Source organism: Myodes glareolus, chromosome 12 (assembly GCF_982192425.1).
Source record: "Myodes glareolus chromosome 12, mMyoGla1.1, whole genome shotgun sequence".
In the NCBI taxonomy this organism is placed as follows: domain Eukaryota; kingdom Metazoa; phylum Chordata; class Mammalia; order Rodentia; family Cricetidae; genus Myodes; species Myodes glareolus.
In genome coordinates, this window is record NC_142037.1 from 31,799,277 (window position 1) to 31,824,503 (window position 25,227).

The 25,227-nt window shown below is 50.0% G+C and overlaps 1 protein-coding gene across 6 annotated transcripts in view; it reads right to left on the reverse strand.

The window, feature by feature from the left end:
* Positions 1-62: 62 nt before the first annotated feature.
* Ptk2b (protein tyrosine kinase 2 beta) overlaps positions 63-25,227 on the reverse strand; it is a 126,844-nt gene continuing 101,679 nt past the window's right edge. For 3 of the 6 annotated variants that reach the window (XM_048421732.3, XM_048421733.3, XM_048421734.3), the window contains exons 9-31: positions 24,999-25,073; positions 24,362-24,463; positions 23,343-23,460; positions 22,878-22,917; positions 22,441-22,487; positions 21,562-21,612; positions 21,051-21,148; positions 19,845-19,929; positions 19,424-19,524; positions 19,057-19,172; positions 17,995-18,095; positions 17,742-17,831; positions 16,795-16,999; positions 14,282-14,390; positions 12,852-12,917; positions 10,559-10,684; positions 5,627-5,773; positions 5,484-5,519; positions 5,163-5,205; positions 3,842-3,888; positions 3,116-3,253; positions 2,843-2,923; positions 63-1,066 (exon numbers count right to left, since the gene is read on the reverse strand). In XM_048421732.3, the coding sequence (XP_048277689.2) occupies positions 851-1,066; positions 2,843-2,923; positions 3,116-3,253; positions 3,842-3,888; positions 5,163-5,205; positions 5,484-5,519; positions 5,627-5,773; positions 10,559-10,684; positions 12,852-12,917; positions 14,282-14,390; positions 16,795-16,999; positions 17,742-17,831; positions 17,995-18,095; positions 19,057-19,172; positions 19,424-19,524; positions 19,845-19,929; positions 21,051-21,148; positions 21,562-21,612; positions 22,441-22,487; positions 22,878-22,917; positions 23,343-23,460; positions 24,362-24,463; positions 24,999-25,073 (2,238 nt within the window). In that variant the 3' untranslated portion in view covers positions 63-850. The remainder of the gene's footprint in view (positions 1,067-2,842; positions 2,924-3,115; positions 3,254-3,841; positions 3,889-5,162; positions 5,206-5,483; positions 5,520-5,626; positions 5,774-10,558; positions 10,685-12,851; positions 12,918-14,281; positions 14,391-16,794; positions 17,000-17,741; positions 17,832-17,994; positions 18,096-19,056; positions 19,173-19,423; positions 19,525-19,844; positions 19,930-21,050; positions 21,149-21,561; positions 21,613-22,440; positions 22,488-22,877; positions 22,918-23,342; positions 23,461-24,361; positions 24,464-24,998; positions 25,074-25,227) is intronic. The other 3 variants (XM_048421735.3, XM_048421737.3, XM_048421736.3) reach the window with 3 other exon arrangements.

Consider the following 25,227-nt stretch of genomic DNA (forward strand, 5'->3'; position numbering starts at 1 on the left):
GCTGTGGTTCCAGGTCAGCTCCCTCCTACGAAGAGCAGATCCAATAAACGACACAGTCAAGCTAACCACAAAGCAAATGGCAATAATTTTAATTCAACCACAGATCAAAAAGAAGGGAGGTAAATGAATGTTCTCCACAAACGTACGAGGAAGGAAAGGAGCAGAGGTGAAAAGGGATGAGAGAAAAAGGGGAGTAAGAAAAGAGGGGAGAAGAAAAGAGGGAGAAGAGGAAAGCAGGAAGGGCTCAAAGTCCCGTTCTGACCTCCGACTCTCTGCTTCTTCCCTGAGGCGCTGGGTTTGATAAAAACACAGAGCCCTGCGGCCAGAATGGTTTGTTCCTGGACTAAGGCCCATGGCTGTCCGTCCAGGCCAAACTCACATTAAATAAATTCCAATGTACACTGTACAAGAGAGGCAGGACCAGCCCTCATCACACCAGCCTCTCTACAACAAAGCCCCTCTTTGTCCCCTCTGCATCAGGGGTCCACTGAGGGATAAAGAGGAAGAGGAATTCTGGCTCTCAAATGTCCATGCAGAAAGCCATTATGGCTGGTAGGGGTACAACTGTGACCCCAATGGGACGCCAGCACCCAGGCTGGGGTAGAAGGGAGTGTCTGGCAGTAGTACCCCTATGAACTATGTCACCCCACCCTGTGTCTGTGCCCAGAGTCTTCTCTGTCCAGGTGCAGCCGGAGTAGCACAGTCTAGGGTGGGTGGGGGAAGGGGGACTCGTGCAAAGTGGTGAGGGGAGGACTCTTCTCAGCCTTCCCTAGAGGACCAAAGGCAAGGCGGGGAAGGTACACCATGACAGGTTGGGGCAGAAGGTGCAGGCAGGCAGCCCCTCTCTCCATCACTCCGCAGGTGGATGGGCCAGGTTGGCCAGAACCTTGGCTTGGTCCACGGCATCCAGCAAGTTCTTGGCATCCACAGCCAGGGTGTGGGAAGCTGTGAGCATCTGGCGCTTACAGTCCTCGCTCAGGGATGTCACAGCGTTCTGCTGAGCCAACCTCATCTTGTTGATGAGCTCTGCCAGGTCTTTGTTGAGCAGCTTCTGGGTCCCCTCGATCTGGCAGGCAAGCAGACAGGAGAGGTTGAATGAGGGATGGGTTGGAAAGGCTAAGGCATCAGAAGCTCCCTGGGAGCCAGTTACTCCCCAACCTGGACTGAATTCACCTCTCTGCACAGGCTAGAGTTGGTCTAGAAAGATCAATGCAGCAGACGCCCCAGACCCAAGCTAACCGTGCACCAGCCATGCCTGGACTGAACAGGGTAGTGCCCTCTATCACGGTGGCAATCCCTGCATGCTGGGCAGAAGTCAAATACATTCACCTACTTGGATGGATAATCTTGATTATCAAACTGATGGCATTTAGAGTGACCATGGAAGCAAACCACGGGGTGCATTGGTGAGGGATTTTCTAGATAGAAGTAAGAGCCACCCCAGATAGGGAAGAGCCCCCCCCCCAATGTGATGGCGCCATACCATGGGCTGAGGTCTGGAAATGAATAAACTGGAGAAAGTGAGTTGAGCACCAGCATTTACCATTCTGCCTTCCCGACTTAGCTGTGATGTGAGCAGCCACCTCACACTGCACTCACCGGACCTTCTCTACCACGATGAGCCAGATAAACCTTTCCTTTCTCTGGGCCTTTTCCTGGAGTATTTTGCCATGGCAATGAGAAAAGTAACCTACACACTATGCTTTGACTGTCTGTTGTCAATGTGAGAGACCAGATCCCATGTTTATTTACTTAACCATTGCATCGCTCGTGCTTAGCATGACGAATACACAGCACTAAAGCTATCTCTCTCATGAAATGAATGAGTGAATACATTGGTCATGGCAAACCCTCCCAGCAGACCTGCACTGGCTCTCAGGAGCCATCTCAGTCCTCTGGTAGCACCTGCCCTGCTGGGACGCCTTAGTAGGTCACTGTTGCCACCCAGAGGATAGCCAGCCCTTGTTCAGGTTAGCCTTAAGCAACCACAGGCAGTAGAGACCACAGGATAGGATGGGCCACAGAGATGACCGCTAGAAGTCAAGGCACCTATGCCCTGCATTTGTCTAGACATGGAACTGATCCGGTTCCCATGGCTACAGGAAGACGGCTGTGAAAACTTTGCATGTTCATTCTCGAACAGTCCTGGAGGTCAGAATCCTGACATGGGTCCCGTGGCGGGTCATCAACAGAGCTACGCTCCTGTTAGAGAGTCCAGGAGAGACTTCCTTGCTTTTTGCAGCTCCAAGGTTACACCTTCCTTAGCCGTGGCCCCTCTCCAGCACACGCATCCCTCTGACTTCAGCTGCTGCCCTCCCATTCCCTCAACTCTGACTCTGACTCCCTCCCCCTGGATACTCCATCATATCCTCTCCTTCCCAGAACCCTTAATTTTACCAGCTCAGTAAAGTTCCTTTTGCCATGTCAGATACTCTGCACGTGGGTCCCCAGTTTTTGGGACATTACTCTGCCTGCCACAGGCATCTTTTCCATCAGAGAACCAGGGCTTCTTGCCCTTGACTTTAGCAGTAATTTGCTATCTATGACATATCTGCCTTAACCTAAGTGCAGAGGCTTGCTAGGTAAGGGATGGTGGCGGAGGAGGGAGGAAGGAGTGCTCCTCCATACATCTACCCACTACGACTACTGGAGACCTATACTGGGGTTCTCACTGGGAACCAGAGCAGGTTCACTTCTCTGGTGCTAATCCCTCTGATGTTCTGCAGAGGCAACTGTTGGGAGAATCGAGGCTTCCCAGGGGGCCACAGTAAGCCTCTGGAAGGAATTATGGCCAGGGACAGGAGGCGGCACAGGAGGCATGGCTGGAAACCAGGACACTCACCTCTGTTCTAGAAGATGATGGCAAAGAGGGCAAGAGATCGTCCACACTACCGATGAGTTTCCTCAGGTTCAGTCCCACATTCTAAGAGAGCAAGAGCCGGGCAGCTGTCCACTTGCCTTTTGAAAACGCTTCTCCCCCTGGGACTGGACTCACTATGGTTTCCCTTGTTCCTCTGGGGTCTGTGGGACTAGCTAATGGGTGGGGCATAGTTTTCCTTCCAGGGCTGGGGTGGGCAGCCCTACCTCCCTGACCCGCCCCCACCCTATCGGTCACCTTGACCACCAGCACATAGTCCTCAGGGGGCAGCTGGCTGAGCCTGTTCTTGAGGTCCAGCACGGCCTCCACCAGTGTCATGACATTGTGGTACACGGCGTCGTCGGTCCTGTCCAGGTTGGCTGTGGGCTGAATGGACTGAAAGGGAGGGGCGGTTGGCCAGCGGCCCATGGGGAGCCAGAAGGGTCCCCTATCACTATAATTCATTCCTGAGAATGTACAGATATCAACCCGTGTAAAGACCCCTGCTTTGCAACAGCCCTCTGTCCCTGGGGTAGAGCCCCCCTTTTTGCCCCTGGGATCATCGTTCTTCAATTGGACGAGCCAAATAAAATATTGGTGTGTTAATAAAACACGCAGTCACACCAGCTCTGTCTAAACATCGTCTGGTCTTTGGGTCCACACTGTCTTAACATTTCTCAGACGATTTTTCCAGTGGATAATAGGATGCTGGAATCTGGGGGAGAGCTCAGGAAGAGAAGAAGCCCTGATACTCCTGAGAACAGACTGGACCAATGAGACCTTTTCCCTGGCCAGGGAAGAGACCAGGAGCTAAAAAACTGGTCCCTTTTCTCATTTGTCATGAATTAGCTATGAGGCCTTAGGCAAGGTGCATCTGCTCTCTGGGACTTATCTCTGCAGCAATGATACTGGACTGGATTATCTCCAAGGGCCTCTGGACGTTTCAGGTCTATGGTTTTTGGTAGTTGTAACCCCAATACGTACCTGTGCACCGAGCCGTGGTGGCTTCTGTGGGGGCCCTGTGAACTCCACTACAAAAAGAAGGACAGGGAGTAGGTGAAGGTCTCTTAGTACCTCGTCTTTCTTTTTCTACTTTCTTATAATCAAACCAACTGCCCTTCTCTACCACCAGCAGATCCCAAGAGTATAAAACCCAAACTCCAGGAAGATGACCAAGGAAACAGCATCCCAGGGCTTCCTGACTTCCCAGTAGCCGGGGATAAGATCTGTCTATGGCATAGAAAGAAAAGGTCAAGGCAGGAGATAACGAATGCAGCAAGTGTGGAAGACTCCAAAGCTTGATGTGCTCCCTCTAAGATGGGCAAGAAGCCCACAGTCTGCAGACTGTGTGGTCCACCCTGGCGCAGTGGCAGCTCAGGGAAGAGGGTTGATTTTCAGACTGCGTAATGGTGTGTCGTACTGTTGACTCTGCTCCGATGAGCAATGGCGCATACAACCTGGGGGAACTGTTGTGACAGGGAGCCAAGATGCCAGCCAGTAACCTTGCTTCTGATCTAACCATCATACAGGGGCTTATACCCCACCCCACCCCAGTCTTAATTTTCTTCTGGAAAAGAAGCTCGTTGGCTCAGAAAGGACCTTTGAACCCAGAACGTCTGGTCTCAAATCCAAGCTGAGTTAATTAGTAAGTAGTTGGGTGGTATTAAACAGGCGGCTTCGTGGTCACAAGTCTCTGATTCATCTGTGACAGAAAGAGAGACTGTACCAGCCCCATAGTGCTGATAGAATACAAAGCGGGTTAACATTTGTGAGTGACTTCGGGCTGTGCTAAGTTCTTTGTGACTATTGTCACCACCACCACCAGCAGCAGCAGCAGCAGCAGCAGCAGCAGCAGCAGCAGCAGCAGCAGCAGCAGCAGCAGCAGCAGCAGCTTTAGTAGAAGCTTCTGGAGAGGTCTTAGTGACTCTGAATCTTCCATCCCTCTGACCTGGAGAAGACTAGGGTCTGGGAAGTTAAGTCTAGACCTAATGAAGGGCTCCCCATAGGGTGAGTGGAAAACAGAAATGGGGAGGGCGTTTCAGGCTCAGTTAAGAAATGAAAATGGGAGGAGAAAAGAAAGGGGGACCAAAGGAGCTGCCAACTAGAAAAGGCAGAGGTGGATAGAGAGTGAGGGGCTGGGTTGAGCTGAAGGGGAGGCTTCTTCAAAACTCCAAGAGACTCCACACAGTCAAAATAAAACAAGGTAAATGGTGACTTTTTCTTCTTAAAAATTAAAGACTACTCTTTGCAGGACAGTGAGCAAGGCCAAGGCCAAACCCCCAACACACCCCAGGCGGAAACTGACCCCCAGGGAAGCACTCACTGTAGCCAGCCTCCTTCTCAGGGGTCTGTAAGGAAAGGAAGAGAGAAGGGAGTCACTACCGTGCCACAGGGAGCATCTTATTCCCATCATCACATCCCCCTTCCAGTTTAGCCATGACAGCCGTGAGTGGGGGACCCGAGAGCTCCTGACCCCAAGTAACCTTTCTGGAGGTCCCAGGTGAAGAGAGGCATGGGATCAACCTAAGGGGCAGAGACAGGCAGACCCAGGGATCTGGAAAAGGGGTCCTGGGTGGATAAGGCTTTTGCAGGCTGTGACTCTGAGAGGCCTTTTCTGGTAACTTACCAATGGGGACTTGTCATTCATATAAACCATAGGGTCCTGCAGAGAAGACCAAAGCAGAGGACTTAGGTTCCAGAGTAGAAAGTATGGAGAACGCTTTGGGGAGCATCCCTCGGCCTGGGTAGGGAAAGAGGGGAGCCACTCACCAAGCATCTCTCCTCCCGCCTCAGCCACTGGGAATCTTCCACCATCTGCTTCTGCTGGCGGTCTAGAACCTGCCGCATCTTGACCTTCTCTGCCTCCCAGAGCTGCTGGGCCTCTTCTCGGCTACTGGGCCGGATGAAGTCCTCCTCCTGTGAGGACAACAGCTGCAATGAGCCCCGTCCTTGGGCCTGGACCAGGGAGGATCTGCTGAAGGGCCTCGGGGAGCCAAACCTCGGCATTGCCTGCTGCTCTTCCCTTGTCTCTCCCTTACGCCACAACCACAGATGTGAATGCAGACAGTTTTGCTCGGGTCTCAGCCTCATCCACACGCCTGGCTGCCACAGGATGCCAGATCCCAGAGCAGTGGGTTCAGACTGTCACATGATCTGCTCATTTTATTTTCAACCATCCACCCCTTTTCTTGGCTGGCATTTGTGGTGGCTACTGACATTTAATCGACGCAGAAAAACAAAGCCAGCTCCAAAAACGTTTGGAATTTGTTTCCCCCTAAGTGCTATGATGGCAGGTCTGGAAACTTCTACCTACAGTGGGGCCGCCATGAGCTCCAGGTATACAGGACTGCTTGTGCCCATCAGTCATGCATTCTCGGGTAAGGTAACAGCTTGAATGGTACGACCAGAGTTTAAAAGAAAGGAATGAGCTAAGAGAGAAGGTGGATGATGGACCCTCCAGAGGCGTGACTCCACAGACACAAGATGCCAGCTTCTTCCTCCTCGCTAGTCCTAACCCCATCTTCGCTAACCTGTGGGGCTTTGGACTTACTCTTGGTTTTATCACCCTATGTGGGTGTTGATGTTTCCTACTTTCTCGCAATCTTTTCAGGGTGCACTTGCGTAACTATTTTCTCCGTTCCTATGAACTATTTTGTATTTTATCTACTGTGAATGAGCACCTTGGCCTCTTGTGTCTACTGGAGGAAGAAGGCTGTGTGTCCTCTGCATTATAAAACTTCATACCAGTGACAGGGATCTTTTGTGACATGAACACCGAGGTTCCTGCCATGCTTGGATGTGGCCCCCTAAGGTTCACGTATCAGGAACTTGATTTCCAGTGCAACATTGTTGAGAGGTGGGGTGACTTAAAGATCACCGAGGCGCTGACTTCATGAACAAGTTAATGCTATTAACACATGAACGAATTAGTTACCTCAGGAGGGGCTCCTGACAGAAGGGTGAGTTTGCCCCTCGCTCCACTCCACGTACTCTCTCTTTCTCTTACCATGTGCTGTCTTCTGCCATGTTTGAAAACAGCAGGAAGGCCCTCAATAGATGTGGTCCTTGATCTTGAACTTCCCAGTCCCCAAAACTGGAAGCAATAAGCTTCTGTTCTATATAAATCACCCAGGCTCAGGTATCCTACTATGGTGAATCAACACAGCCCCTTCCCTTTGAAGTAGCCAGTTTATAGGTCACTTAAAGAAAATGCTAAGTAAAAAAAATCATATATACTTAAACAAGCCACACGTCTACCAGGCCTCTGAAGCGTTCTCCACTAAGCCCCATAAAATAGGTCTGATTGTTACAGTCCAGCTTCAAATAGCCATGCTGGGGTATGCTGCCCATCACTCAGACAGATTCAATGACCGGTGTTGATTTCTTATAACAGTCATCTAAGTCAGCAGTTCTCAACCTGTGGGTCTTGACCCCTCTGGGCGGGGGAGGGGGAATCAAATCAGCCTTTCACAGGGGTCACCTAAGACCATTGGATAACATAGATACCTACTTTATGCTTCATAACAGTAGAAAAATTACAGTTAAGAAGTAGTAATGAAATATTTTATGGTTGGGGGGTCAGCACAACATGACTCTATTAAACTGGATTAAAGGGTCACAACATTAGGAAAGCTGAGGATCACTCATCAGTCCACTCAGCGGCTGTCTGTCAAGCAGCTATGTGGCAGCCATAGAGCTGGACGCTGGGAGAACAGAACTTTTAAAAACCGCTATGTTCCTGTTCTCACAGGGTTAAATAAGTAATAGACAGAACACTGAATTTATGTCCCTAACATGGTGCTGTCTACCATGATATAACGTGGTCAGGAAGCCCTCAGCGGAGCCCTTTGGGTGCCTGCCCATGTTCTTAGCACACCAAAACTGAGCTAAATAAATAAATTGTGTGACGTGCCACCCTCAGGTATTTTGTTATAGGAAAAGAAAACAGACTCAAATGAAGGTAAACACTTTTTGTTTTGTTTTTGAGACACGATTTCTCTGTGTATCCCTGGCTGTCCTGGAACTCACTCTGTAGACCAGGCTGACCTCAAACTCACAGAGATCCACCTGCCTCTGCCTCCTGAGTGCTGGGATCAAAGATATGCACCACCACTGCCTAGTAAAAGTAAACATTTTAAAGTTAAAAATGTCTCCAGCTAAACCCAATGTGGGTGACTGTTACGGTCTATAGCTACCTCGGGTTTTTAATAAATAGTGGGGCTTAAGTGTTAAAAGTTCTAAATACAGGATTAGAGACATAGACTGAATGAGATTAAATGCTGATAGGGTGAGTTACTGGAGTTCAAATCTACGTATAATCTTACAGGTCTTAAGAGATTCCCATTGGGTATATGTGCTGTATGCCCCAGACTTGACCTTGGCAAAGGTTTTAACAAACACATGCAGAAAAGCTTGTTCTGATGCCTTATAATGACCTAATATAGGGTAAATGGAGAACATGTTTGCTTTATCCTTAATCTGTGTGAATATATATGCACACATGTCTGTATGCATGCTAGGCATGTGTTACAGGACCACACGTGTGTGGAGGCTGGAGGTGGAGATGCTCACCTTCCTCTGTTGTTCTTCATATCCTTGAGTCATGGTCTCTCTCTCTCTCTCTCTCTCTCTCTCTCTCTCTCTCTCTTTCTCTCTTGAACCGAGAGCTCACTGAGATGGGCTAGTTTCTGGGATACTCTGTGTTCTTAGAGCCAGAATGACAGGTGGGCCGCCACATCCACCCAGCATTTAGGTGAGTTTAAGGCTCCCAACTCTGGTCCTCAGGCTTGCATGGCAAGTGCCTTACCCACGGAGCCATCTCCCCAGCTCCAATACTTCTAATAATAGCAACCTCAAACCTCTTTACGCTGCAGTTTGGTCAAAATGCATTCTGGGTACTCTTCCTAGGCGACACACACCTACACTTCTTGGAAGGAACCGGGAACTTGGGCTACAGAATAGTGTTCACGAGTTCTTCTCTGTAATTTGCTTATGCCTCATCCTTCCTGCCTCGTTTACACCTCCACACAAAACCTCCCTTGTTCTAGCAAAACAGTGCTCCCCCCTCATAGCTTTTTTCCACGGTCTTGCCGTTTCTTTGTCCATCCCCTGCATTCCAGTTTTTCCCTGTCCAAAGCTTCCCCAGGAGCGATACAGGTGAGTTTGCACCTGGGCCTGGAAGGCAAAGCCTCCCGGTTCTTCCTTCAGCACCCAGGACAGCATGCTGGTACCCCCCCTTCTGAACTTCATTATTGAATTGCAATATCCTCAGTGAAGGAGATGGCTACTGTCATCCCCGAGTGAGGAGGCGCCACAGACTCCCAGATGAGCCATGCTATAGGGGAAATCATTTTTTTCCATCTCTGAATCTTTGTTAGATGCTTCTGGGAGATCCATGGGAAACCTGTCATCTCTTGTCAGCAAGCCGCTAGAAAGATGCATTCTCATCCATACCATAAAATGGCGTTTATACTTTTAACGTCTTTTCTTTAACTTATTGAAAGAAATTTTCATTATGCTCTTTCAGGCAGAGTTCCCATATGACAACCACTTCTAATCCCCTGCCACAAAAGGCCTGCACAGGCTGCCTTTATGGAACTGAACAAAGTCCTGGCAGCGAAATCACAGTTCAGACAAAGGCGGCGCTGCCCCTCGCAGGCACTAAATAGCCTCTTTCCAAAAGAATGCCATTTTAAACAAAGCTCTCCAAAACTTAATTAACTATGAATAAAGGGTCCAGGGTGGAGGGGGGTGCAGTGAACATTGCCTAAATTATAGCACATTCTTAAAACTGCGGGTTAATTATGGTTAAGCACATATGAAGTCAAAAATTGGTTAACTTAATGTAAGAGAGAAAAATAGAGTGAGTTTGGGGGACTTTGATTTCATAACAGATCTTACTGCCTGGAATTCTAAATTATGCCCATTTCAAATTTTCACTAAGTTAAGAATAACAGCCCAGGAGCATATCAACATAATCGCCTTTGTTTCTCAAAAGGTATTGTAAAAATACATATTTTTTCCACACAAAGCTTTAGAGTTATGTCTCCTGAGTCGGAAATGTACATACATATAGAGCAAAAGCTAAAATGGTAAGTGTTTCAGTCTGTTTCATAACTTAGTAAAATATATCAGGCGCTCACAGCAACTGACCCACAAGGGAGATGGCTGGTGGGGGTGGACATCCGCTCGCAGGCAAAGATGCTCTGCACAGAAGACCAGACCATCTGGTCCATGAAGCCTTCAGGTCCTCAGCAGTGAGCCTATATCCACACCAGCTTCTACCCTTCACACCCAGAAGTACCATTCACAGAAGCAGCAGGGAAAGCCACCATGAGGAGGAAGTCTTTCCTCCAGGGATAGATTTTGCAACCAAAGCAATCAGTCAGGAATGCAGCCCAGGGTGCAACTTCCAGGATCCTTTATTCCACAGCAGCCCCAGGCCCTGCTATGCTCTGCCCACTGCCTGGAATACCTGATTCCTGGGGACTCAGGAAAGAGAGACAGTCTGCCATCATTGGCTGCAGCACCAGTATGGGCAAGAGCAGGTCCTGTCCGGCTGATGTGTTTGCAAAGGGAAGGGGGCCACAGAAGCCCTCAGGAGTCTGCCTGGCACATGAAAACACAGAGCGCTTCCCAAGCCACCTCCCTCCAGCAGCCTCCTTGGTGAGACCGACACCCAGCATGCAGAGTCCTTCTTACCCGCATGCTGTGGCGCTTGAAGACATTGTGCCGGTGGAGAGGTGGGGTGTGCAGCGAGTTAACAGGAGATGGGTACTCCATAGGGCTGGTAAGTGTAGGAGAGCTGGCACACAGACCCTCAGGGACCTATTCATGAGAAGCAAAGAAGCACAAGGCACAGGAACAAGGCAAGAGGGTAGACAATTAGCTGCTACGAACAGGAGCACAAAAAAGGACGAACGTGAACCATGGGAAGGCAGACTTGCTCTACCGCGGTGGATAAAGGATGAGATGTGCTATTCTCCTGACCCTGATGAAGAGGTGTGGCAGAGCAATGTGGCCTCTGTCTGCCAAACACTCCTCCTGCACAATGCTCTTCACACAGGAGGATGATCACAGCCAACTCATCTTCTGAGACCAGGGGTGGGGCCTCAGGACCCTTTGCAAAGGATTTGTTTCACAGTTGTGACATAGGTTAGAATAAGTCTGCAGATAAATGAATGCGCACGTGTGCACGCACACACCTGCGCACACACACACATGGTTGACCTTCAGTATCCCAGGGATGTGTGGTTCCAGGATGTACCATAGATATGGAATCCCTTATATATAATGGTGTTATATTTGTATATCCACAGATGTCCTCTGATGTGCTGTAGAGCACTCTAGATTACTTCTGATATTTAGTACTATAGAAAGGCTGTGTGGATGGCATACTATAGTGTATAGGGAACAACGACAAGAAAAATCTGTGCCTGTTTCATGCAGTTATGGGCTTTGTTCTTTTCTTTTTTTTTTCACATTTTCCATTATTGGTTGGTTGAACCCACAGAGTCAAAACCCAGAAGTGTATGTGTGTGTGTGTGTGTGTGTGTGTGTGTGTGTGTGTGTGTGTGTAAATATGTCCTCTCTTTGTGTGTCTGGGGTATAATTATTTTGGTTAAAAACTTATTGTGTTTGAATTATGTACATTTGCATATTATTTGCATATGCATTGCTTATATATTTGAATTATGCACGGAGGCCCTGGATTGATGTTAGGAATCATCCTTAATCACTATTCCATCTTATTCACCGAGGCATGGTCTCTTGGTCAAACTCAGAGCTTGTCTCAAAACCCTCCAATTTGCTCTGGGAATTCCGCATCTCTGTCTTCTAAGACTGGAATTACAGACAGCTGCCATGTTCACCTGACATTTATGAGGACTCTGAGTCTTCAGATTCCAACCTTCATGGCTTCCCCAGCAAGTGTTTTAACCACAAAGCCACCTCTCCAGTCTAACAATGATTGCTTTAAATGTTTTCTTAAAACTTTGTGTGTGTGTGTGTGTGTGTGTGTGTGTGTGTGTGTGTGTGTGCGCGCACGCGCACACATGTATGCAATCAAATGTGTACCATATGATTGTGGAGGTCAGAGAACAATTCTGGACATTGGATTTCTCCTTCCACCATGTTGGTTCCGGGGACCAAACTCAGGTCATCAGGTTTGGCAGCAGTGCCTTTACCCTCTGAACCATCTCTCCAGCTCACATATCTTTTTTTTTTAAGGCATGCTGTCACCTCCTACAAGACATGTCCATTCTCTGCTGGGCTTGTTTTTAACCCAGGGCCATCTCCCTGACAAGGAAAGCATGGTTGGGGGCTCACTCCTCCTGTGTGGAGCATCAGTAGAGCTAACATTTGATACTTATTCCTTGGGATGCTCTGTTAGGAGGCACAACTCTATGCTAGGGAATGTAGGGACAGGAAAGGCAGGAGGCTGTGCCCTATCTCACCCAGATGCAGGAGAGTGACACAGGGCAGGGGTACATGAGTCACAGGCTACAGCCTTGGGCAGATTCAAGGCTGGCAAATGATGGATGCAGACAGCTTAGATGGGCCCCTGCTCTCTTTTCACTGGCCACCTAGGTCCTGGCCAGAGCCTCTGCACAGAATCTTGGGAGACGCTCAAGTTTATGGGATGCCATCCATCCCCAGCACCCTGGCATTCCTTCTCAGAAGGCTCTGTTCAGGGTAAGAGGTCAGGGAAGCCAGGGGCACAGGAAGGCAGCTGCAGGCAGGCACAGAAAGCAGCAGACACTGCAGATGGCTAGACTGGGCTGCAGGCAGAACTTCTGGAAGAACTGAATTTCTGTTCTTTTGATAGAAGTTGAAATTCTCTCTTGGCTACCAAGAAAGAGAGAGCCAACCCAGGCATCTCCATCCCCTAAGCAGGTGTTTGCTGCTGCACCCCAAAGGTGTAGGCACGGGATTTTATGAAGGACCTTGAGGAGGGTGGGGTGCAAACCTCCCCACCATCTAGTTACACATTTACCTGGAACTGCAGCTTAGGAGCAAGCAGGTTGGTCTGCGGAGGGGGTCTATACTTGGGCCGGCTAGGCTAGAAAGAGAACACAGGGCGATGTCAGTCTGACTCTCACCATCAGCCAAAAGAATACACCAAAGCAACCATCGGGTCAGAGGCAGCTCTCTTTGTTTACTTCAGAAAGAGGAGAAGAGAACTCTACCCTTGGATTCACTTTGCAGCCATACATTGAGCATTAGTTACTTGGCTAGTGGTAGGCAGGAAAGAGGACAGCACATGCAAGACTATGAGAAAGGGCCTTGAACCAGACTGGGTGTTGTTATGGATTCATCCTTTGTGTCCATTCCCAACTGTGCCTGTTTGTATACTGGATCTTACCTCCCAGTGTGACAGTGTTATAAGGTGCTGTCTTTGAGGGAGGAGTAGGTTTGGGTGAGGTCAGCCCATGATGGGATTCGTGTACTAGAGACTAAGATAAGAGAGTCCTCATTTTCTCTCATCTTCCCTAACAAGTGAGGTTATGGCAAGAAGACCATCTGAGAGCTAGGAAGGAACGCCGTGACCAATAATTGATCACGCCGTGATCAATAATTAATATTGATCGTCAGTTTGACAGGTCTAGAATCCCCAAAAAGATAAACTCTGGGTATGTCTTTGAGGGGAGTTTTATATTAAATTAACTGAGAGAAGATCATCATTTTTGTGGACTGGGATCTTGGACCACATAAAAAGGCAAAGTTACCTCAGAAGTAGCATTCAGCTCTCTGCTTCCTGACAGCAACTGTCATGTGACCTTGGACTGTCATGCCTTCCCTACTATGATGGACTCTAATCTCAAATGTAAAGTCCAAATAACCCCTTCCTTCATTAGACTATTGACATGGGGTGCCTCACCACAGTGATGAGGAAAAGAGCAACCACAGACCCTCCCCAGAGACTAAGGCTGTGGACTTCCAAGTTCCTGATATTGGGAGGGATGGATGTGTGTTGTTCAAATCATTCTGCCTGTGGCATTCTGCTTTGTCAGCTCTAGATAATACAGGATTGGTTTCTGGAAATCCAAGCATCTGATGGTGGGGTAGTAGGGTCCTGGATCCTGAGTCCCAGGCTATCACTACAGGCATGGACATAGAGCCTGCATCTCAGGAGCTTATGGCTCCCTTCCTTGTTATAACGGGCTCTTGATCTGCCATCCCCAGAAGCACACAGGCTTCCACAGGGAACTCTAAAGGACAGCTCTTGATTTGGCTTCCCCATGGGCTGTGTGCTCTACCCAGATTTCTCTTGCTGGGACACCTGTGGATGGTTGGTGGTTGGGTCCAGAGCTGAAAGAGGAGTGTAGAAAAGCCAGCTTCTTGTGCTAGAAAAGGGCAGTTGGGCCACAAAGGGACCTGGTTCTGCTGTGGATGCAGGACTAACGAGGCCCAGGCTTGACTTACCTTGGGTGGGGGTTCTTGAAAGGCAGTGGGCTCCAATATTTTGGGGGGTCTATAGCGAGCATTTCTTTCCTGCTCTATGGCAATGTCCTTCTCCATCTGATAAATGTCACTGTCAAGGAGTCCGGGCAGATAGAGAGAATCAGGGTCAAAGGGGACACATTGAAGCAAGTAGAGGCTTGAATGAGAGTCACCAGATCCCACTTCCACCTACATGTTCCCCACTGAGAAGACTTGGGAGACCTCTCTGAGAGAGATTAGGATATTGATCTTGAGTTTACCCTTGCACCAAGGTTTGAGAGGATCATGCAAATGGACAATGGATAGAAATCCTTACAGAGCCAGCCAAACAGGTGGCAGAAGCTGGCCACAGAGCGACCTTTCCCACCTTCAGCCTTCCTGCATCTGCTATTGGCAACAAGTTCTGTAGACATTTCCAATGGCCCATCTGAATTTATGACCCGGGCCTGGATTCACCATGGTATTAGATACTCCCTTTCTCCCTCTGTAGCATACTCTGGGGCTGCAGTGTCCTCTTAGCTATAATGAGGTCCTGCCTTTCTCTCCTAATGATGTGCTTCTCATCCCAGAGACCCTCAGAATCACTGCATGATTTTCAAGTCCATGTGCTCCAAGGAACACTAAGTATTACAGATTGTCAAGTGTATACCATGTAGTACGTGCCTTCAAATTTACACACACACACACACACACACACACACACACACACACACACACTGTGTCCATAGCCTACTATGTATTTTATCAATCAAAAGATTCTGAAAGTTCACTAATGTTTTGTGCAAGGTTCTTAAAGCTTGACACAAGACTGGGGAGTGCTAATTGGGCCCTTTCTGAACCTGGAGGAAAGACCGCCATGCTGTGCCTGAAGGAGGCACCTGAGCTCTTCTAGGCTCCGAGTCTTTTTAAGGAGTGGGAGTGAGTGTCTACTGGAGACAGATAACGACCCAGACGCTCTGTGGCTCGCAAGACCCCACCTTTTCCCACCCCAGAGCTTCTGTCTTTTCAGATTCTATCTTTCAGTTACTTTCTATCCCAGAACCTTCTGGCTTTCTAAGTCTTCCTTGGGAAGGACCCACAGCTGGTGCAGGATTATTCAGGAGCGTCATGGAGGGAGGATGGAGCAGATAGGCGTTCTAAGATTATGATTTCACAGATTGTAGTTGAGACTACACGGCACAAACAAATGCTCATTCTCACCTGGGCATTCTTAGTCTCTCCCTTCAGCCTCCCATCAGACTTTTAAAAAAAATATTTGTGCTGAGAATGCTCTTGAACTCATGACCCTACTGTCTGTACCTTACAAGTGTTGGGATTATAAGCACGAGCTGCCTTGTCTTGCCTGTGGCTTACTTTCTTACCCTCAGATAAAATCCCTAGAGCTGGAAGTGTAGTTCAGTGGTAGAACACTTGCATAACATTCGACAAACGTTGGGCTTGAACCCCAGTACACACCCACTCATATACACACACACAAACACACACAATGTTTGCTACATTATCTAAGATCATTAATCAAGCTTCCCTATGACAAAGGTCAGCAAATGATGGCTACAAGCTAAACCTGCCCTCCTACTTATTTTTGAATGGTCTCAAATTAAGAATGGCCACCATATTTTTCATGATTGAATTTTTAAAAAAATTATGACATGTAAAAGTATTGCCAAGTTTGGGCATAGGCAGATGTAATTTTATCAGAGACAGTCAGATTCTTCCTCTAGCAGTGATTCTGCCTGCAATGGTAGAAACAAGTGGTTGCAATAGAGACTTTCACAGACTGCAAAGTCCCAAATATTTACTATCTGGGTCCTTAACGGAAGTGTGCTGATCCCCACCCTAAAGGAAACGTAAAAAAGTTTGGCCACTCATGAGTTGCAGGCAGGAACCCTGAACCTCTAAGAAGAGGGGAACCCTGAACCCCCAAGCTAGATAACATCCCCCCATTAGTGACACCCTGGCACTGGAGAAACAGCAGCTGGGCACTGAGAAGGATCCAAGCCTCAGGCCGCTGATGCCCAAACAAAACAGGCAGGCAACTCCTGGGGGCACAGTCTTAATATCAGGTCAAAAGTACCCCTCTCTCTCTCATAACTGGGAAGGAGTATCGAGTGGAGAGGAGAGCAAGAACGGTCATGGTCACGAGCAGTCTGCTCCATGAGGGATCTGAGTGAGCAAGGCTTCTCCACGCTGCCCTCATCTCTGAGCTTGCACGGGGCAGTGAACTTGGTCTCAACTTTCTGTCCTCCAACACTTTCTGGTACCCACTGCACTTCTATTAAAAGAGAGGGCACCAACCCGGTGGTGATCAGGAGGGAGTTCCATTCTACCTGTCACCACTAGGGGGTCAAGTCACCGGCTTTAACCTGAACTCTCCTGGCTGACAAGGGGAACAGGGACACCCACTGCACAGGGCTAGAGACTACAGCCAGCCACATCTAATGCTGAAGGGCAGAAAGCCTCACCCTCCACCCATAGCTCCCCACAATAACGCTCACCTGAGACTGCACACGAGCTCCGTGAAGCGCGGCCGGTCGCTGGGGTCATAGTCCCAGCAGCGGGTCATGAGTGTGTAAAGGACAGGTGGACAGAGGTCGGGCTTAGGCAGCCTGTCCCCTTTCTCCAGCACCCCGATGACATCCTTGTTTTCAAGCCAGAAGAAAGGCTGCTTCCCAAAGCTGAGGATCTCCCACATACACACAGCTGAGAGCAGAGGGGGACGGCTCAGGGGAGGGGTCAACTTGCCCTCCCCAGGGATAACTGCAGCCACTGAGATTGGTCCCCGCTGGAGGAGAAGCATTTTCCTCTGACGGCTTGTTCGCCGCAATGATCCACCCCAGACATCGGTAGCCTATACTTGTAGTAAATGAACCGTGGTCTACTCCCAAGAACCTTCCCCACAGAGTTAATAGGGTTCTGGGGATCCAGAGGAGGGCATATCTGGATTGTCAGAACTTTCTCACAGTGGAGTTATACACTTAGTACAGACATATCTTGCCCGTGTGACCTTGGGCAAACCCCTGACTCAGCTGAGTCTTACTTTCCTCAGGGGGAAGATGGGAGGGACAATGAGTGTCCCACAAACAGCAGGGCCAGTGGATCATATACCGTGCGCTGTGTCCATCAGACCCAGCCGGGTCCTCTCTCTCCTTGGACATCTTCCTCAAAAGAAACTGGCCAGTTTTCTTTGACTATCCCTCGAAGCCTTTCCCACATAGTCCTGCATGGCAGGTGTAGTACTTGCTTGCCACATGAGTCTTTACAAGGGAGATAAGGCCAGTTTGTCCCAACCAGGCCTCAGCCCTGTCTCTTCTGCTCTCCACTGACACTCTACCTTTGGGACTTCTCAGTGCCCCTGGGACCCTTTGTTCCCTGTGCTGTCCTCCTGCCCAGGTCACAGACAGGAGAATCATCACTTCTCTGGGTCCCCTTAATCACCACTCACCGAACATCCAGACGTCACTGGCGGTGGTGAAGCGGCGGAAGTTGATGGACTCGGGGGACATCCATTTGATGGGGAGGCGGGTCACAGAGGCTTTGTGTGGACAAAGGGGTTTGCAGGAATTATTTAAGGATGAAAGATCTGGGATTGTATTCCTACTCGCCTGAGCACACTAACCTAGGCTGCCTCAACCTCAGGCTTCCTTTTCTGGGATTCTGAACTCTATGAACTGTCCCGGCACCTGGGAAGCTCTCACCTTTGTAATAGTCCTCATCCTCGATGTACCGGGAGAGCCCAAAGTCCCCCAGCTTCACACACTCAGGGGAGGCCACCAGGATGTTCCGGACAGCAATGTCCCTGAAAGAAGGATTGAAGACTAGCATGAGGCTTTGGGACCCTGGCACAAGCGAGGAGAACCAGGCATCAGCCGGAAGGAACATCCCAGCAGGTTTCAGACAGGAAGAGAAACATAACTCCTGAAACTCCCAGGCGTCTGGCTTTCCTTGGGGAGTGCCTGTTGACATGGGCCACCTGCCACCTTAGTGTCACTACCAACCCCAAAGGCCCCACTTGCTTCTCACAGACCATGCCACTTTCTGCTGCTTCTGCTACTGAAAAGATGCTTTTTCTATGAACACACAGCCTCGGCCCAGGGCCATGTGCATCTCACATTTGACCCTCATGCTCTGGAATGTGAGTTTTCCAAAGGAAAACATTCTTGTTCCTCTTGACCATGGCTTTCTCCTATGTTCTAGAACACAGGCTGGTACTGAGTGGATGCTCCACGGGACTCACTGAACACACGTGGGAATGTTTGGATCTCTTCCATGGCCCAACACAGACTCAGACTCAAAATCACACAGGCCTTGACAGTGGCATGGTGAACACCTTAGGATGTTGAGTCTCCTTGGGGCTCAGGGTATCAAGGGAACAAGAACAAAGTCAGGTGGCGAGTGGGGAGGAGCCAACTACAGCCATAGTTCAAGTATCTGGGGAGTGGAGGGGACGGGGGTATTGTGGAATGAGGGGGGAGAGTGACAGACTCTGATGTTCCAGACACTTCTCCAGCCCCCTTCCTTCTTCCTAAGCCATGTGTCACCCAGTGGGTGAAGGAGAGGAGATGGAGCTCTGGGCAAGATGGCAGCCATCCCCTGGCCCCCGCCAGAAGACACAAAGCTCCGGTGGGACCTCTGACTTTGGACTTCCTCTCAGTACCCTAGGATAAGTGAGGAAATGTTCCATGGAGACTACCCGGGTACTGAGTGCTGAGTATGCTCGGTTGCTGGGCACAGGCCACGCTGTCTCTCGCAGTTCCTACCTGTGTACACAGTTGATGCTCTCCAGATAGGCCATGGCTTTGCACACTTGTAGGGAGTACAGGACCAGAGTGGGTACCTTCAGGGAGCTCTTATTTCGCTCCAGGTAGTGGCCCAGCTGCAGGAAGGGAGACATGCCATCAGAACCACCCATTCTACCCCAGCATGGCACCAAGGCACGGGGCTTCCAGGAGCCACTGACCCCTCCTTTCCATCAGAGGCAAAGTCAAAGGTGGCAATACGTTTTGGCAATTTCCTCTACCTAACAGCTTAATATGGAAGGCGGGAAACTCTGATGATGTCTCCCGTGCCCTGCTTGACTGCAGCCCGGCTGTCACATGGGGTTCCTCCTCCACCCCCTGAGCTCACCTCCCCATAAGGATACAGTTCCATGATGATCCACGTGGGCTCCTCTTCAATGATGCCCATGAGCTTCACGATGTGAGGGTGGTCAAGTTTCTTCATGATCACTGCAAGGGGGACGGGGAGGTGGAGCAGGTCAAAGGTCATACAGAAAGTGTTTTGGTTTTCTCTCCTCGGTGCTGAGGATCAAACCGGGCCTCACGCATGCTGGGCAAGTGCTCTGCCACCAAGCTACACACTCATTCCTGCCATAGGAGAAAAAGGCAGTTTCCTGCCCCTGCTGCAAAATATGGGCCAAGAATTCTTTTACAATCAGGAGGGGAGGTGGGTTCACGTTACTGCTCACACCCTCTCCTTCCCAGCCTCCAGGGTGCCTCATCCTTGAGGGCTGGAGCATCTCAGGGGCCCCTCCCCAGGGGATGCCTACCTGCCTCGCTCATGAACTTCTCCTTGTTGTCCAGGGTGCAGTCTTTCTTGCAGGTCTTGACAGCCACATTAATTTTTTCTCCTTTCTGCAATGGGAGCATATGCTCAAGGACTCTGCCACATTTAGAGGGAGTGCCCTTTCCCAATCCTCAGCATGACCGGTGCGGCACTGGCTACCACCCCAGGGAAGGCAGATGGTGTAGCCCTTCCATGGCACCTCACCCCTGCCTACCCCACACCCCCCACACCCCATTTTTTTATCTCTGTCCAAGCTCTCCTCCTTTTTCCCTTCCTTCTGGGCCATTCTGTGTTAGAACTAGAAAGGGCTTCAGAGACCAGAAAACTCAGTCCCTGTGTACAGATGAGGCTACACAGTCACATTATCTGTCCAAGGCCAGCAGGTATATGACAGAACACACAGGGGCTCCTTCAGAAGAAAGCAGGGCCTCCTTCTCTGTCCTTACTGTTGGCTTTCAACCATACTGCCTTCTCCAGCCTGCCGAAGAATAACCACATAGGCAAGGCTCATCCAGGCTTTAGCAACCTGGACACCAAGTCCCGCTGGAGCTACGCAGACCCTTATCTAACTGCATCTGACCCTACTTCCCCTTCAGCATTCTCCCATTAACCTCAGAGCCCACTGTGTTTCCACCCCTAGGACACTGCTCCCCAATCTTGGGAATGATTCTTCACTCCCTGGGTGCTACAGATACAGTCCTGGGCCATGTGGATGAGGCCCCACTGGGTATCAGTCAGCTGTGAAAGAGGACCCACTGTGTGTCAACTGTGAATGAGGACCCACTGTGTATCAATCAGCTGCGAAAGAAGACCCACTGTGTGTCAGCTGTGAATGAGGACCCACTGTGCGTCAGCTGTGAATGAGGACCCATTGTGTATCAGTCAGCTACGAAAGAGGACCCACTGTGTGTCAGCTGTGAATGAGGACCCACTGTGCGTCAGCTGTGAATGAGGCCCCACTGTGTATCAGTCAGCCACGAAAGAGGACCCACTGTGTATCAGTCAACTGTGAAAGAATACCCATTGTGTGTCAGCTGTGAATGAGGACTCACTGTGCGTCAGCTGTGAAAGAGGACCCACTGTGTGTTAGCTGTGAATGAGGACCCACTGTGTGTCAGTCACCTTCAACCTCTCACCCAGCTCCTCTCTTACCCAGAAAAGGGATGCCAGGAAACAGCCCGGGACTCACGTGATTCGTGTAGACCCCTTCATAGACCTCCCCAAAGAAGCCTTCACCAAGAATACGATTAAGAACTACATCTTCACGGGCAATACCATACTGCGGACCTGCACAGAGGGAGAAAACAGGGGTGGGGGGACCCCAGAATCCTGAGTCCAGCTGGCCTCCCCAGGGAGAACCTGAGTGTGCAACAGCAAAGATCTAAGGGCTTAACTGGAAAATGACATCCAAATTGTCCTATTTTCTCAGATCCAGGGATATGTTTCACCCTTCTCCCTGGTCCCTGGTCCCTGGGTCCACATTTTTAAGGCCCTCACTGAGCTACACAGGTTCACATTAGGCCAATCTGCATAGAATCTCAGCTTTCAAACCAAGGGTTCCTTGGATCTTCCCTGACGGAGAACATGCAGATGAGGATGAAGGTTCACCCCAGAAGTTCTTGCGGTTTCACCTCCCGGGGTCCCGACTATGGTCACAGTGGTGGTAGGGTAACCAGCCTCTTTAAGAACCCAGAACCTACCTCCTGGTCTTCGCAGCGTCTCATCAGGAATCTCTGCATAGATGTCTGATTCTGTAACGACAGAAAGAAGCCCGGCCCATGGGCCCAGTGTTTTTACTGAGCACAGCCAGGAACTAAGTCATGACTCCTACTTGGAAGCCAGGACAGGCAAAGGGCCATGCAGGAGAGGCCAGGCTCCTGCACCAGGAGTCAAGGAAGACACCTCAGTCTGAAGCCATGCTCACTCTCTCAGCTTTGCCAGTTTCAAGTAATGCATTATTACCCCTTCGACCTTATTATTAACTTGATGTTTTCACCTCTCCCAAATCCATATGCTGCAGGCCTACCCTATGGTACGATGGCTGGCCTGGGTCTCTGGGAAGTGATGAGAGTTAGGTGACGTCAAGAGGAGGGGACTCCTATTCCAAATCAGTGTTCTTAGAAGAAGACATGCTAGAGCTTGCTCTCTCTGCCACGTGACCACACGGCAAGGAGGCACACCCAGAAGAGAGCCCCCACCAGACAGAATCTACAGAGACCGGATGTGCCAGCCCTCCAGAGCTGAGAGAAATAAATGACTGATTTTGAGTCATTCAATCAATTGTATTATGTTTGTGCCCTGAAAGCTGACCAAGATCAACACAGTACCTTGGTACAAACTATTCTGCTAGGCAGTGGTGGCTCATGCCTTTCATACCAGCACTTGGGAGGTAGAGGCGGCCGGATCTCTAAGTTCGAGGCCAGCCACTCATGGTATTTTTGAGATATCATTGAGAAATAATTGGGAAGGTGGTTCCCTGTGACTTGCAGAGAAGGCTTGGTAACATCAGGAGAGGAAGCAGAGGCGATGAGGAAGCATGAGGGAGGGGCAGAGGCCGAGGTTACAGAGAGCATGCTCACCTATGCTACAACTCTCTGAGAGTTGGGACCGCCGAGCCTCCAGGTTTCTGTAGGAGAAGGTCAAGAAGGTCAAAGGGCAGGCGTGGCTGACCTCAGAGCCCTGCAACGTTCCCTTCCCCTCAGGCAGCTCACTCTGCCTCTGTCCGCCCACCAGGTAATGGCTGGATCTTGAAAAGCAGCCGACCTGGTTGTCAGTGAGTTGGGAACATAGCCCAGGACTCCAAAGGGCAAGAGTGGAAGGAAAGACAGAAGCTGACTTCTCAAGACAGCCCCAGGTGGAACAGGGACTAGCCCCACGCTTGTGTATGGGGAAAGAACACACACCACACTGGAGTGCCAGACTCCAGCATTCTCTCAGGAACAAGGGAGGTGGGGCTTCACCACACTCTTTCAGCCCTAACCTAGAGTCTGAGCTTAGGCATTCCTCCCATACTCACAGCGTGGGGATCTGAGGCAGGCTGTTTCTTTTCTCACCATCTAGGAGAAAAAGAGAGGAAGGGAGGCTTGGAACCAGGGACGTATGGGCCTGAATGGATGGCAGATGGGGTGCTGCTTCCAAAGCTGTCGTCAGCACCATAGTGGAAACAACTTGGGCAGGAACTAGAACCCTCCTTGTAAACTTCCTCCTGCCAGTATCACATGCTCCAGCCTTGCCCATTTCCTGAGGGGTCCCCAATCAGGGTCATGCAGAACAGTACAGTCATAAGCTAGCCAAGGCTCCGATATGCCAGCAGCGTCAGACGCAACGCCTCCAGAAGTTACTTCCGGCTGCTGGCCACCGAGAACTGACTTGGTAGCACCTCCCCATACTCCCAAAATTTTTGCTTTCACTTAAGGATCAACGCTTGCCCTTCCCTCTGTTGTCCTCTGCTGGGCTATTCTATGTCCAGAGAGAAACCTACCTTTTTTCGAGTTCATGATAAGAGAGCCTTTGTGTTCTCCCTGCAGCCTGCAGTAGCCGTCTATGAGGTCAGCCATGTTTTCAGCCTCTGCCAGGGACGAGGTTTTGATGGACAGGGACTGTGGAGAAGAGGCCAGCCACCGGTGAGAAAGCAGAGCCTCCGCTAGAGTTCATCCCACAAGGAGGAAGAAGAGGTTACAGGACCTGACCCTACCTCAGTGGGATTCCGCCCACACCTTTCCGGAGTATTGTGTGTGTGTTGTTAGAGATAGCCACCAGGGGGCACACTGCTGGCCATCCCTCCTGCTGGCTACCCAAGGCTCTTAGCTGGGTCTAGCTTCTTCTGATCTCTGAGCAGGCAGCCCAATGCCTTGTGTTTCGGGAGTGCTCAGTTTGAATGCATAGAAACTAAGAAGTGGGAAGTGGGTAGGATTGGGGGCTCAGCACAGGCTGGTGAATGGAGAAAGACAAGTGTTTGGTGGTCTGAGGTCTCTCCTGTATTGCTACCTACAAAAAAGCCCCAGGTCCCTCAGATCTTGATGTCTAAACCATTGCTTAAATAAGCTAAATGTTCGACTTCTGCTATGTTCCTTATTTGCACTCGCCTCTACATAAAGCCTTTTCTACTTCTTTCCTGATAAAGGCATATTTTTTTTTATTTCCTTAAATCTTGTCATTATCATAGAACCTTGTTTGCATACTGGGTAGAGTTTTAGTTTGGTTTATACTGACTTCTTTATCAGGGGGTGGAGAAGAGAGGTTGTCATGTCACTGTGTGAACATGGATGTCAGAAGAAAAGTCACATAAGTCATTTCTCTCCTTCCACTATATGGACTGGGGCCGAGGGATTGAACTTAAATTGTTGGGTTTGGTGGTAGGTGCCTATGTCTTATCAGGCAAAGGGACAATTTTCTTAAAAAGACCCTTCAACAGAGAACCCCTAGTCCCTGCTGGATTCAGGGAGGCCAGATTGAATAAATTGCACCCACAGAACTCCCAGGTCCCCCAGAGAAGCTCACCTGGGGGGCGCCCTCGATGCCCAGTTGCAAGACCGCTTGGCCCTCTTCCAAGGAGAGGCACCGGATAGACTTGATCTGCTTGAACTCAGCCAGGCAGGTAGGCTGTGAAAGAGGCAGGGAGAAACCAAAGGCCATTCAACCCCAGGATCCGATCAAGGAAGCTGGTCAGGATCGGGGTGAGGAAGGATAAGGGGTGGTGAGAGGGCAGTCTCTTTTTAGGATGGAGAGAAAAGGGCTGGAAGGTCCCTCTCGGATGGCAGGAGAAGAAGGGAGGGAGGTCCTCTTGTCATGGTCATATGGCAAGTTGGCAGTAGAGCCGGAACTGGACCCAGGTCCCCAGGGAGTCCTGGGAGAGGCTCTGCCTTGTGCACTACAACAATGGCAATGGCCTTGCCTCGCTCCTCACCCCAATTCATGCAGCAGCAGCAACATGGTCAATAATGAACCATCTGGCATGTGCTGTTAGCCCCAGATCCTCTCAGCAAATCTACACCAAGGGCCTGGCCTTATAAAGACTCTGCCCTGAGCAATGGGGAGTAGGGGGGAAGAGCTGATGGGGAGACTGGAGAGCGGGCAGGGAAGAGGAAAAGATCTCTGGGCTGGAGCTAGGTGAGACTCGCTCTCGGGCCTTCTCTACCTTTGTATCTTGACTTGTCAGCTGACGGATGCCTCTAGGGCCAATGACCAGGTCCACGGTAATGTTCCACCCTTGCTGGAATAATAGGAAAAAGGGGTCTGTTTCTGTGCTGCCCACCCATTTTCAGAAACGTTAAGAAAACGTTAAGGTGGACTCAATACCACCATCTCTGCCATCCCTGCATCTTAAACCCCACCATACAGTTTGCCTCTTCCCATCCCTTTTCTCA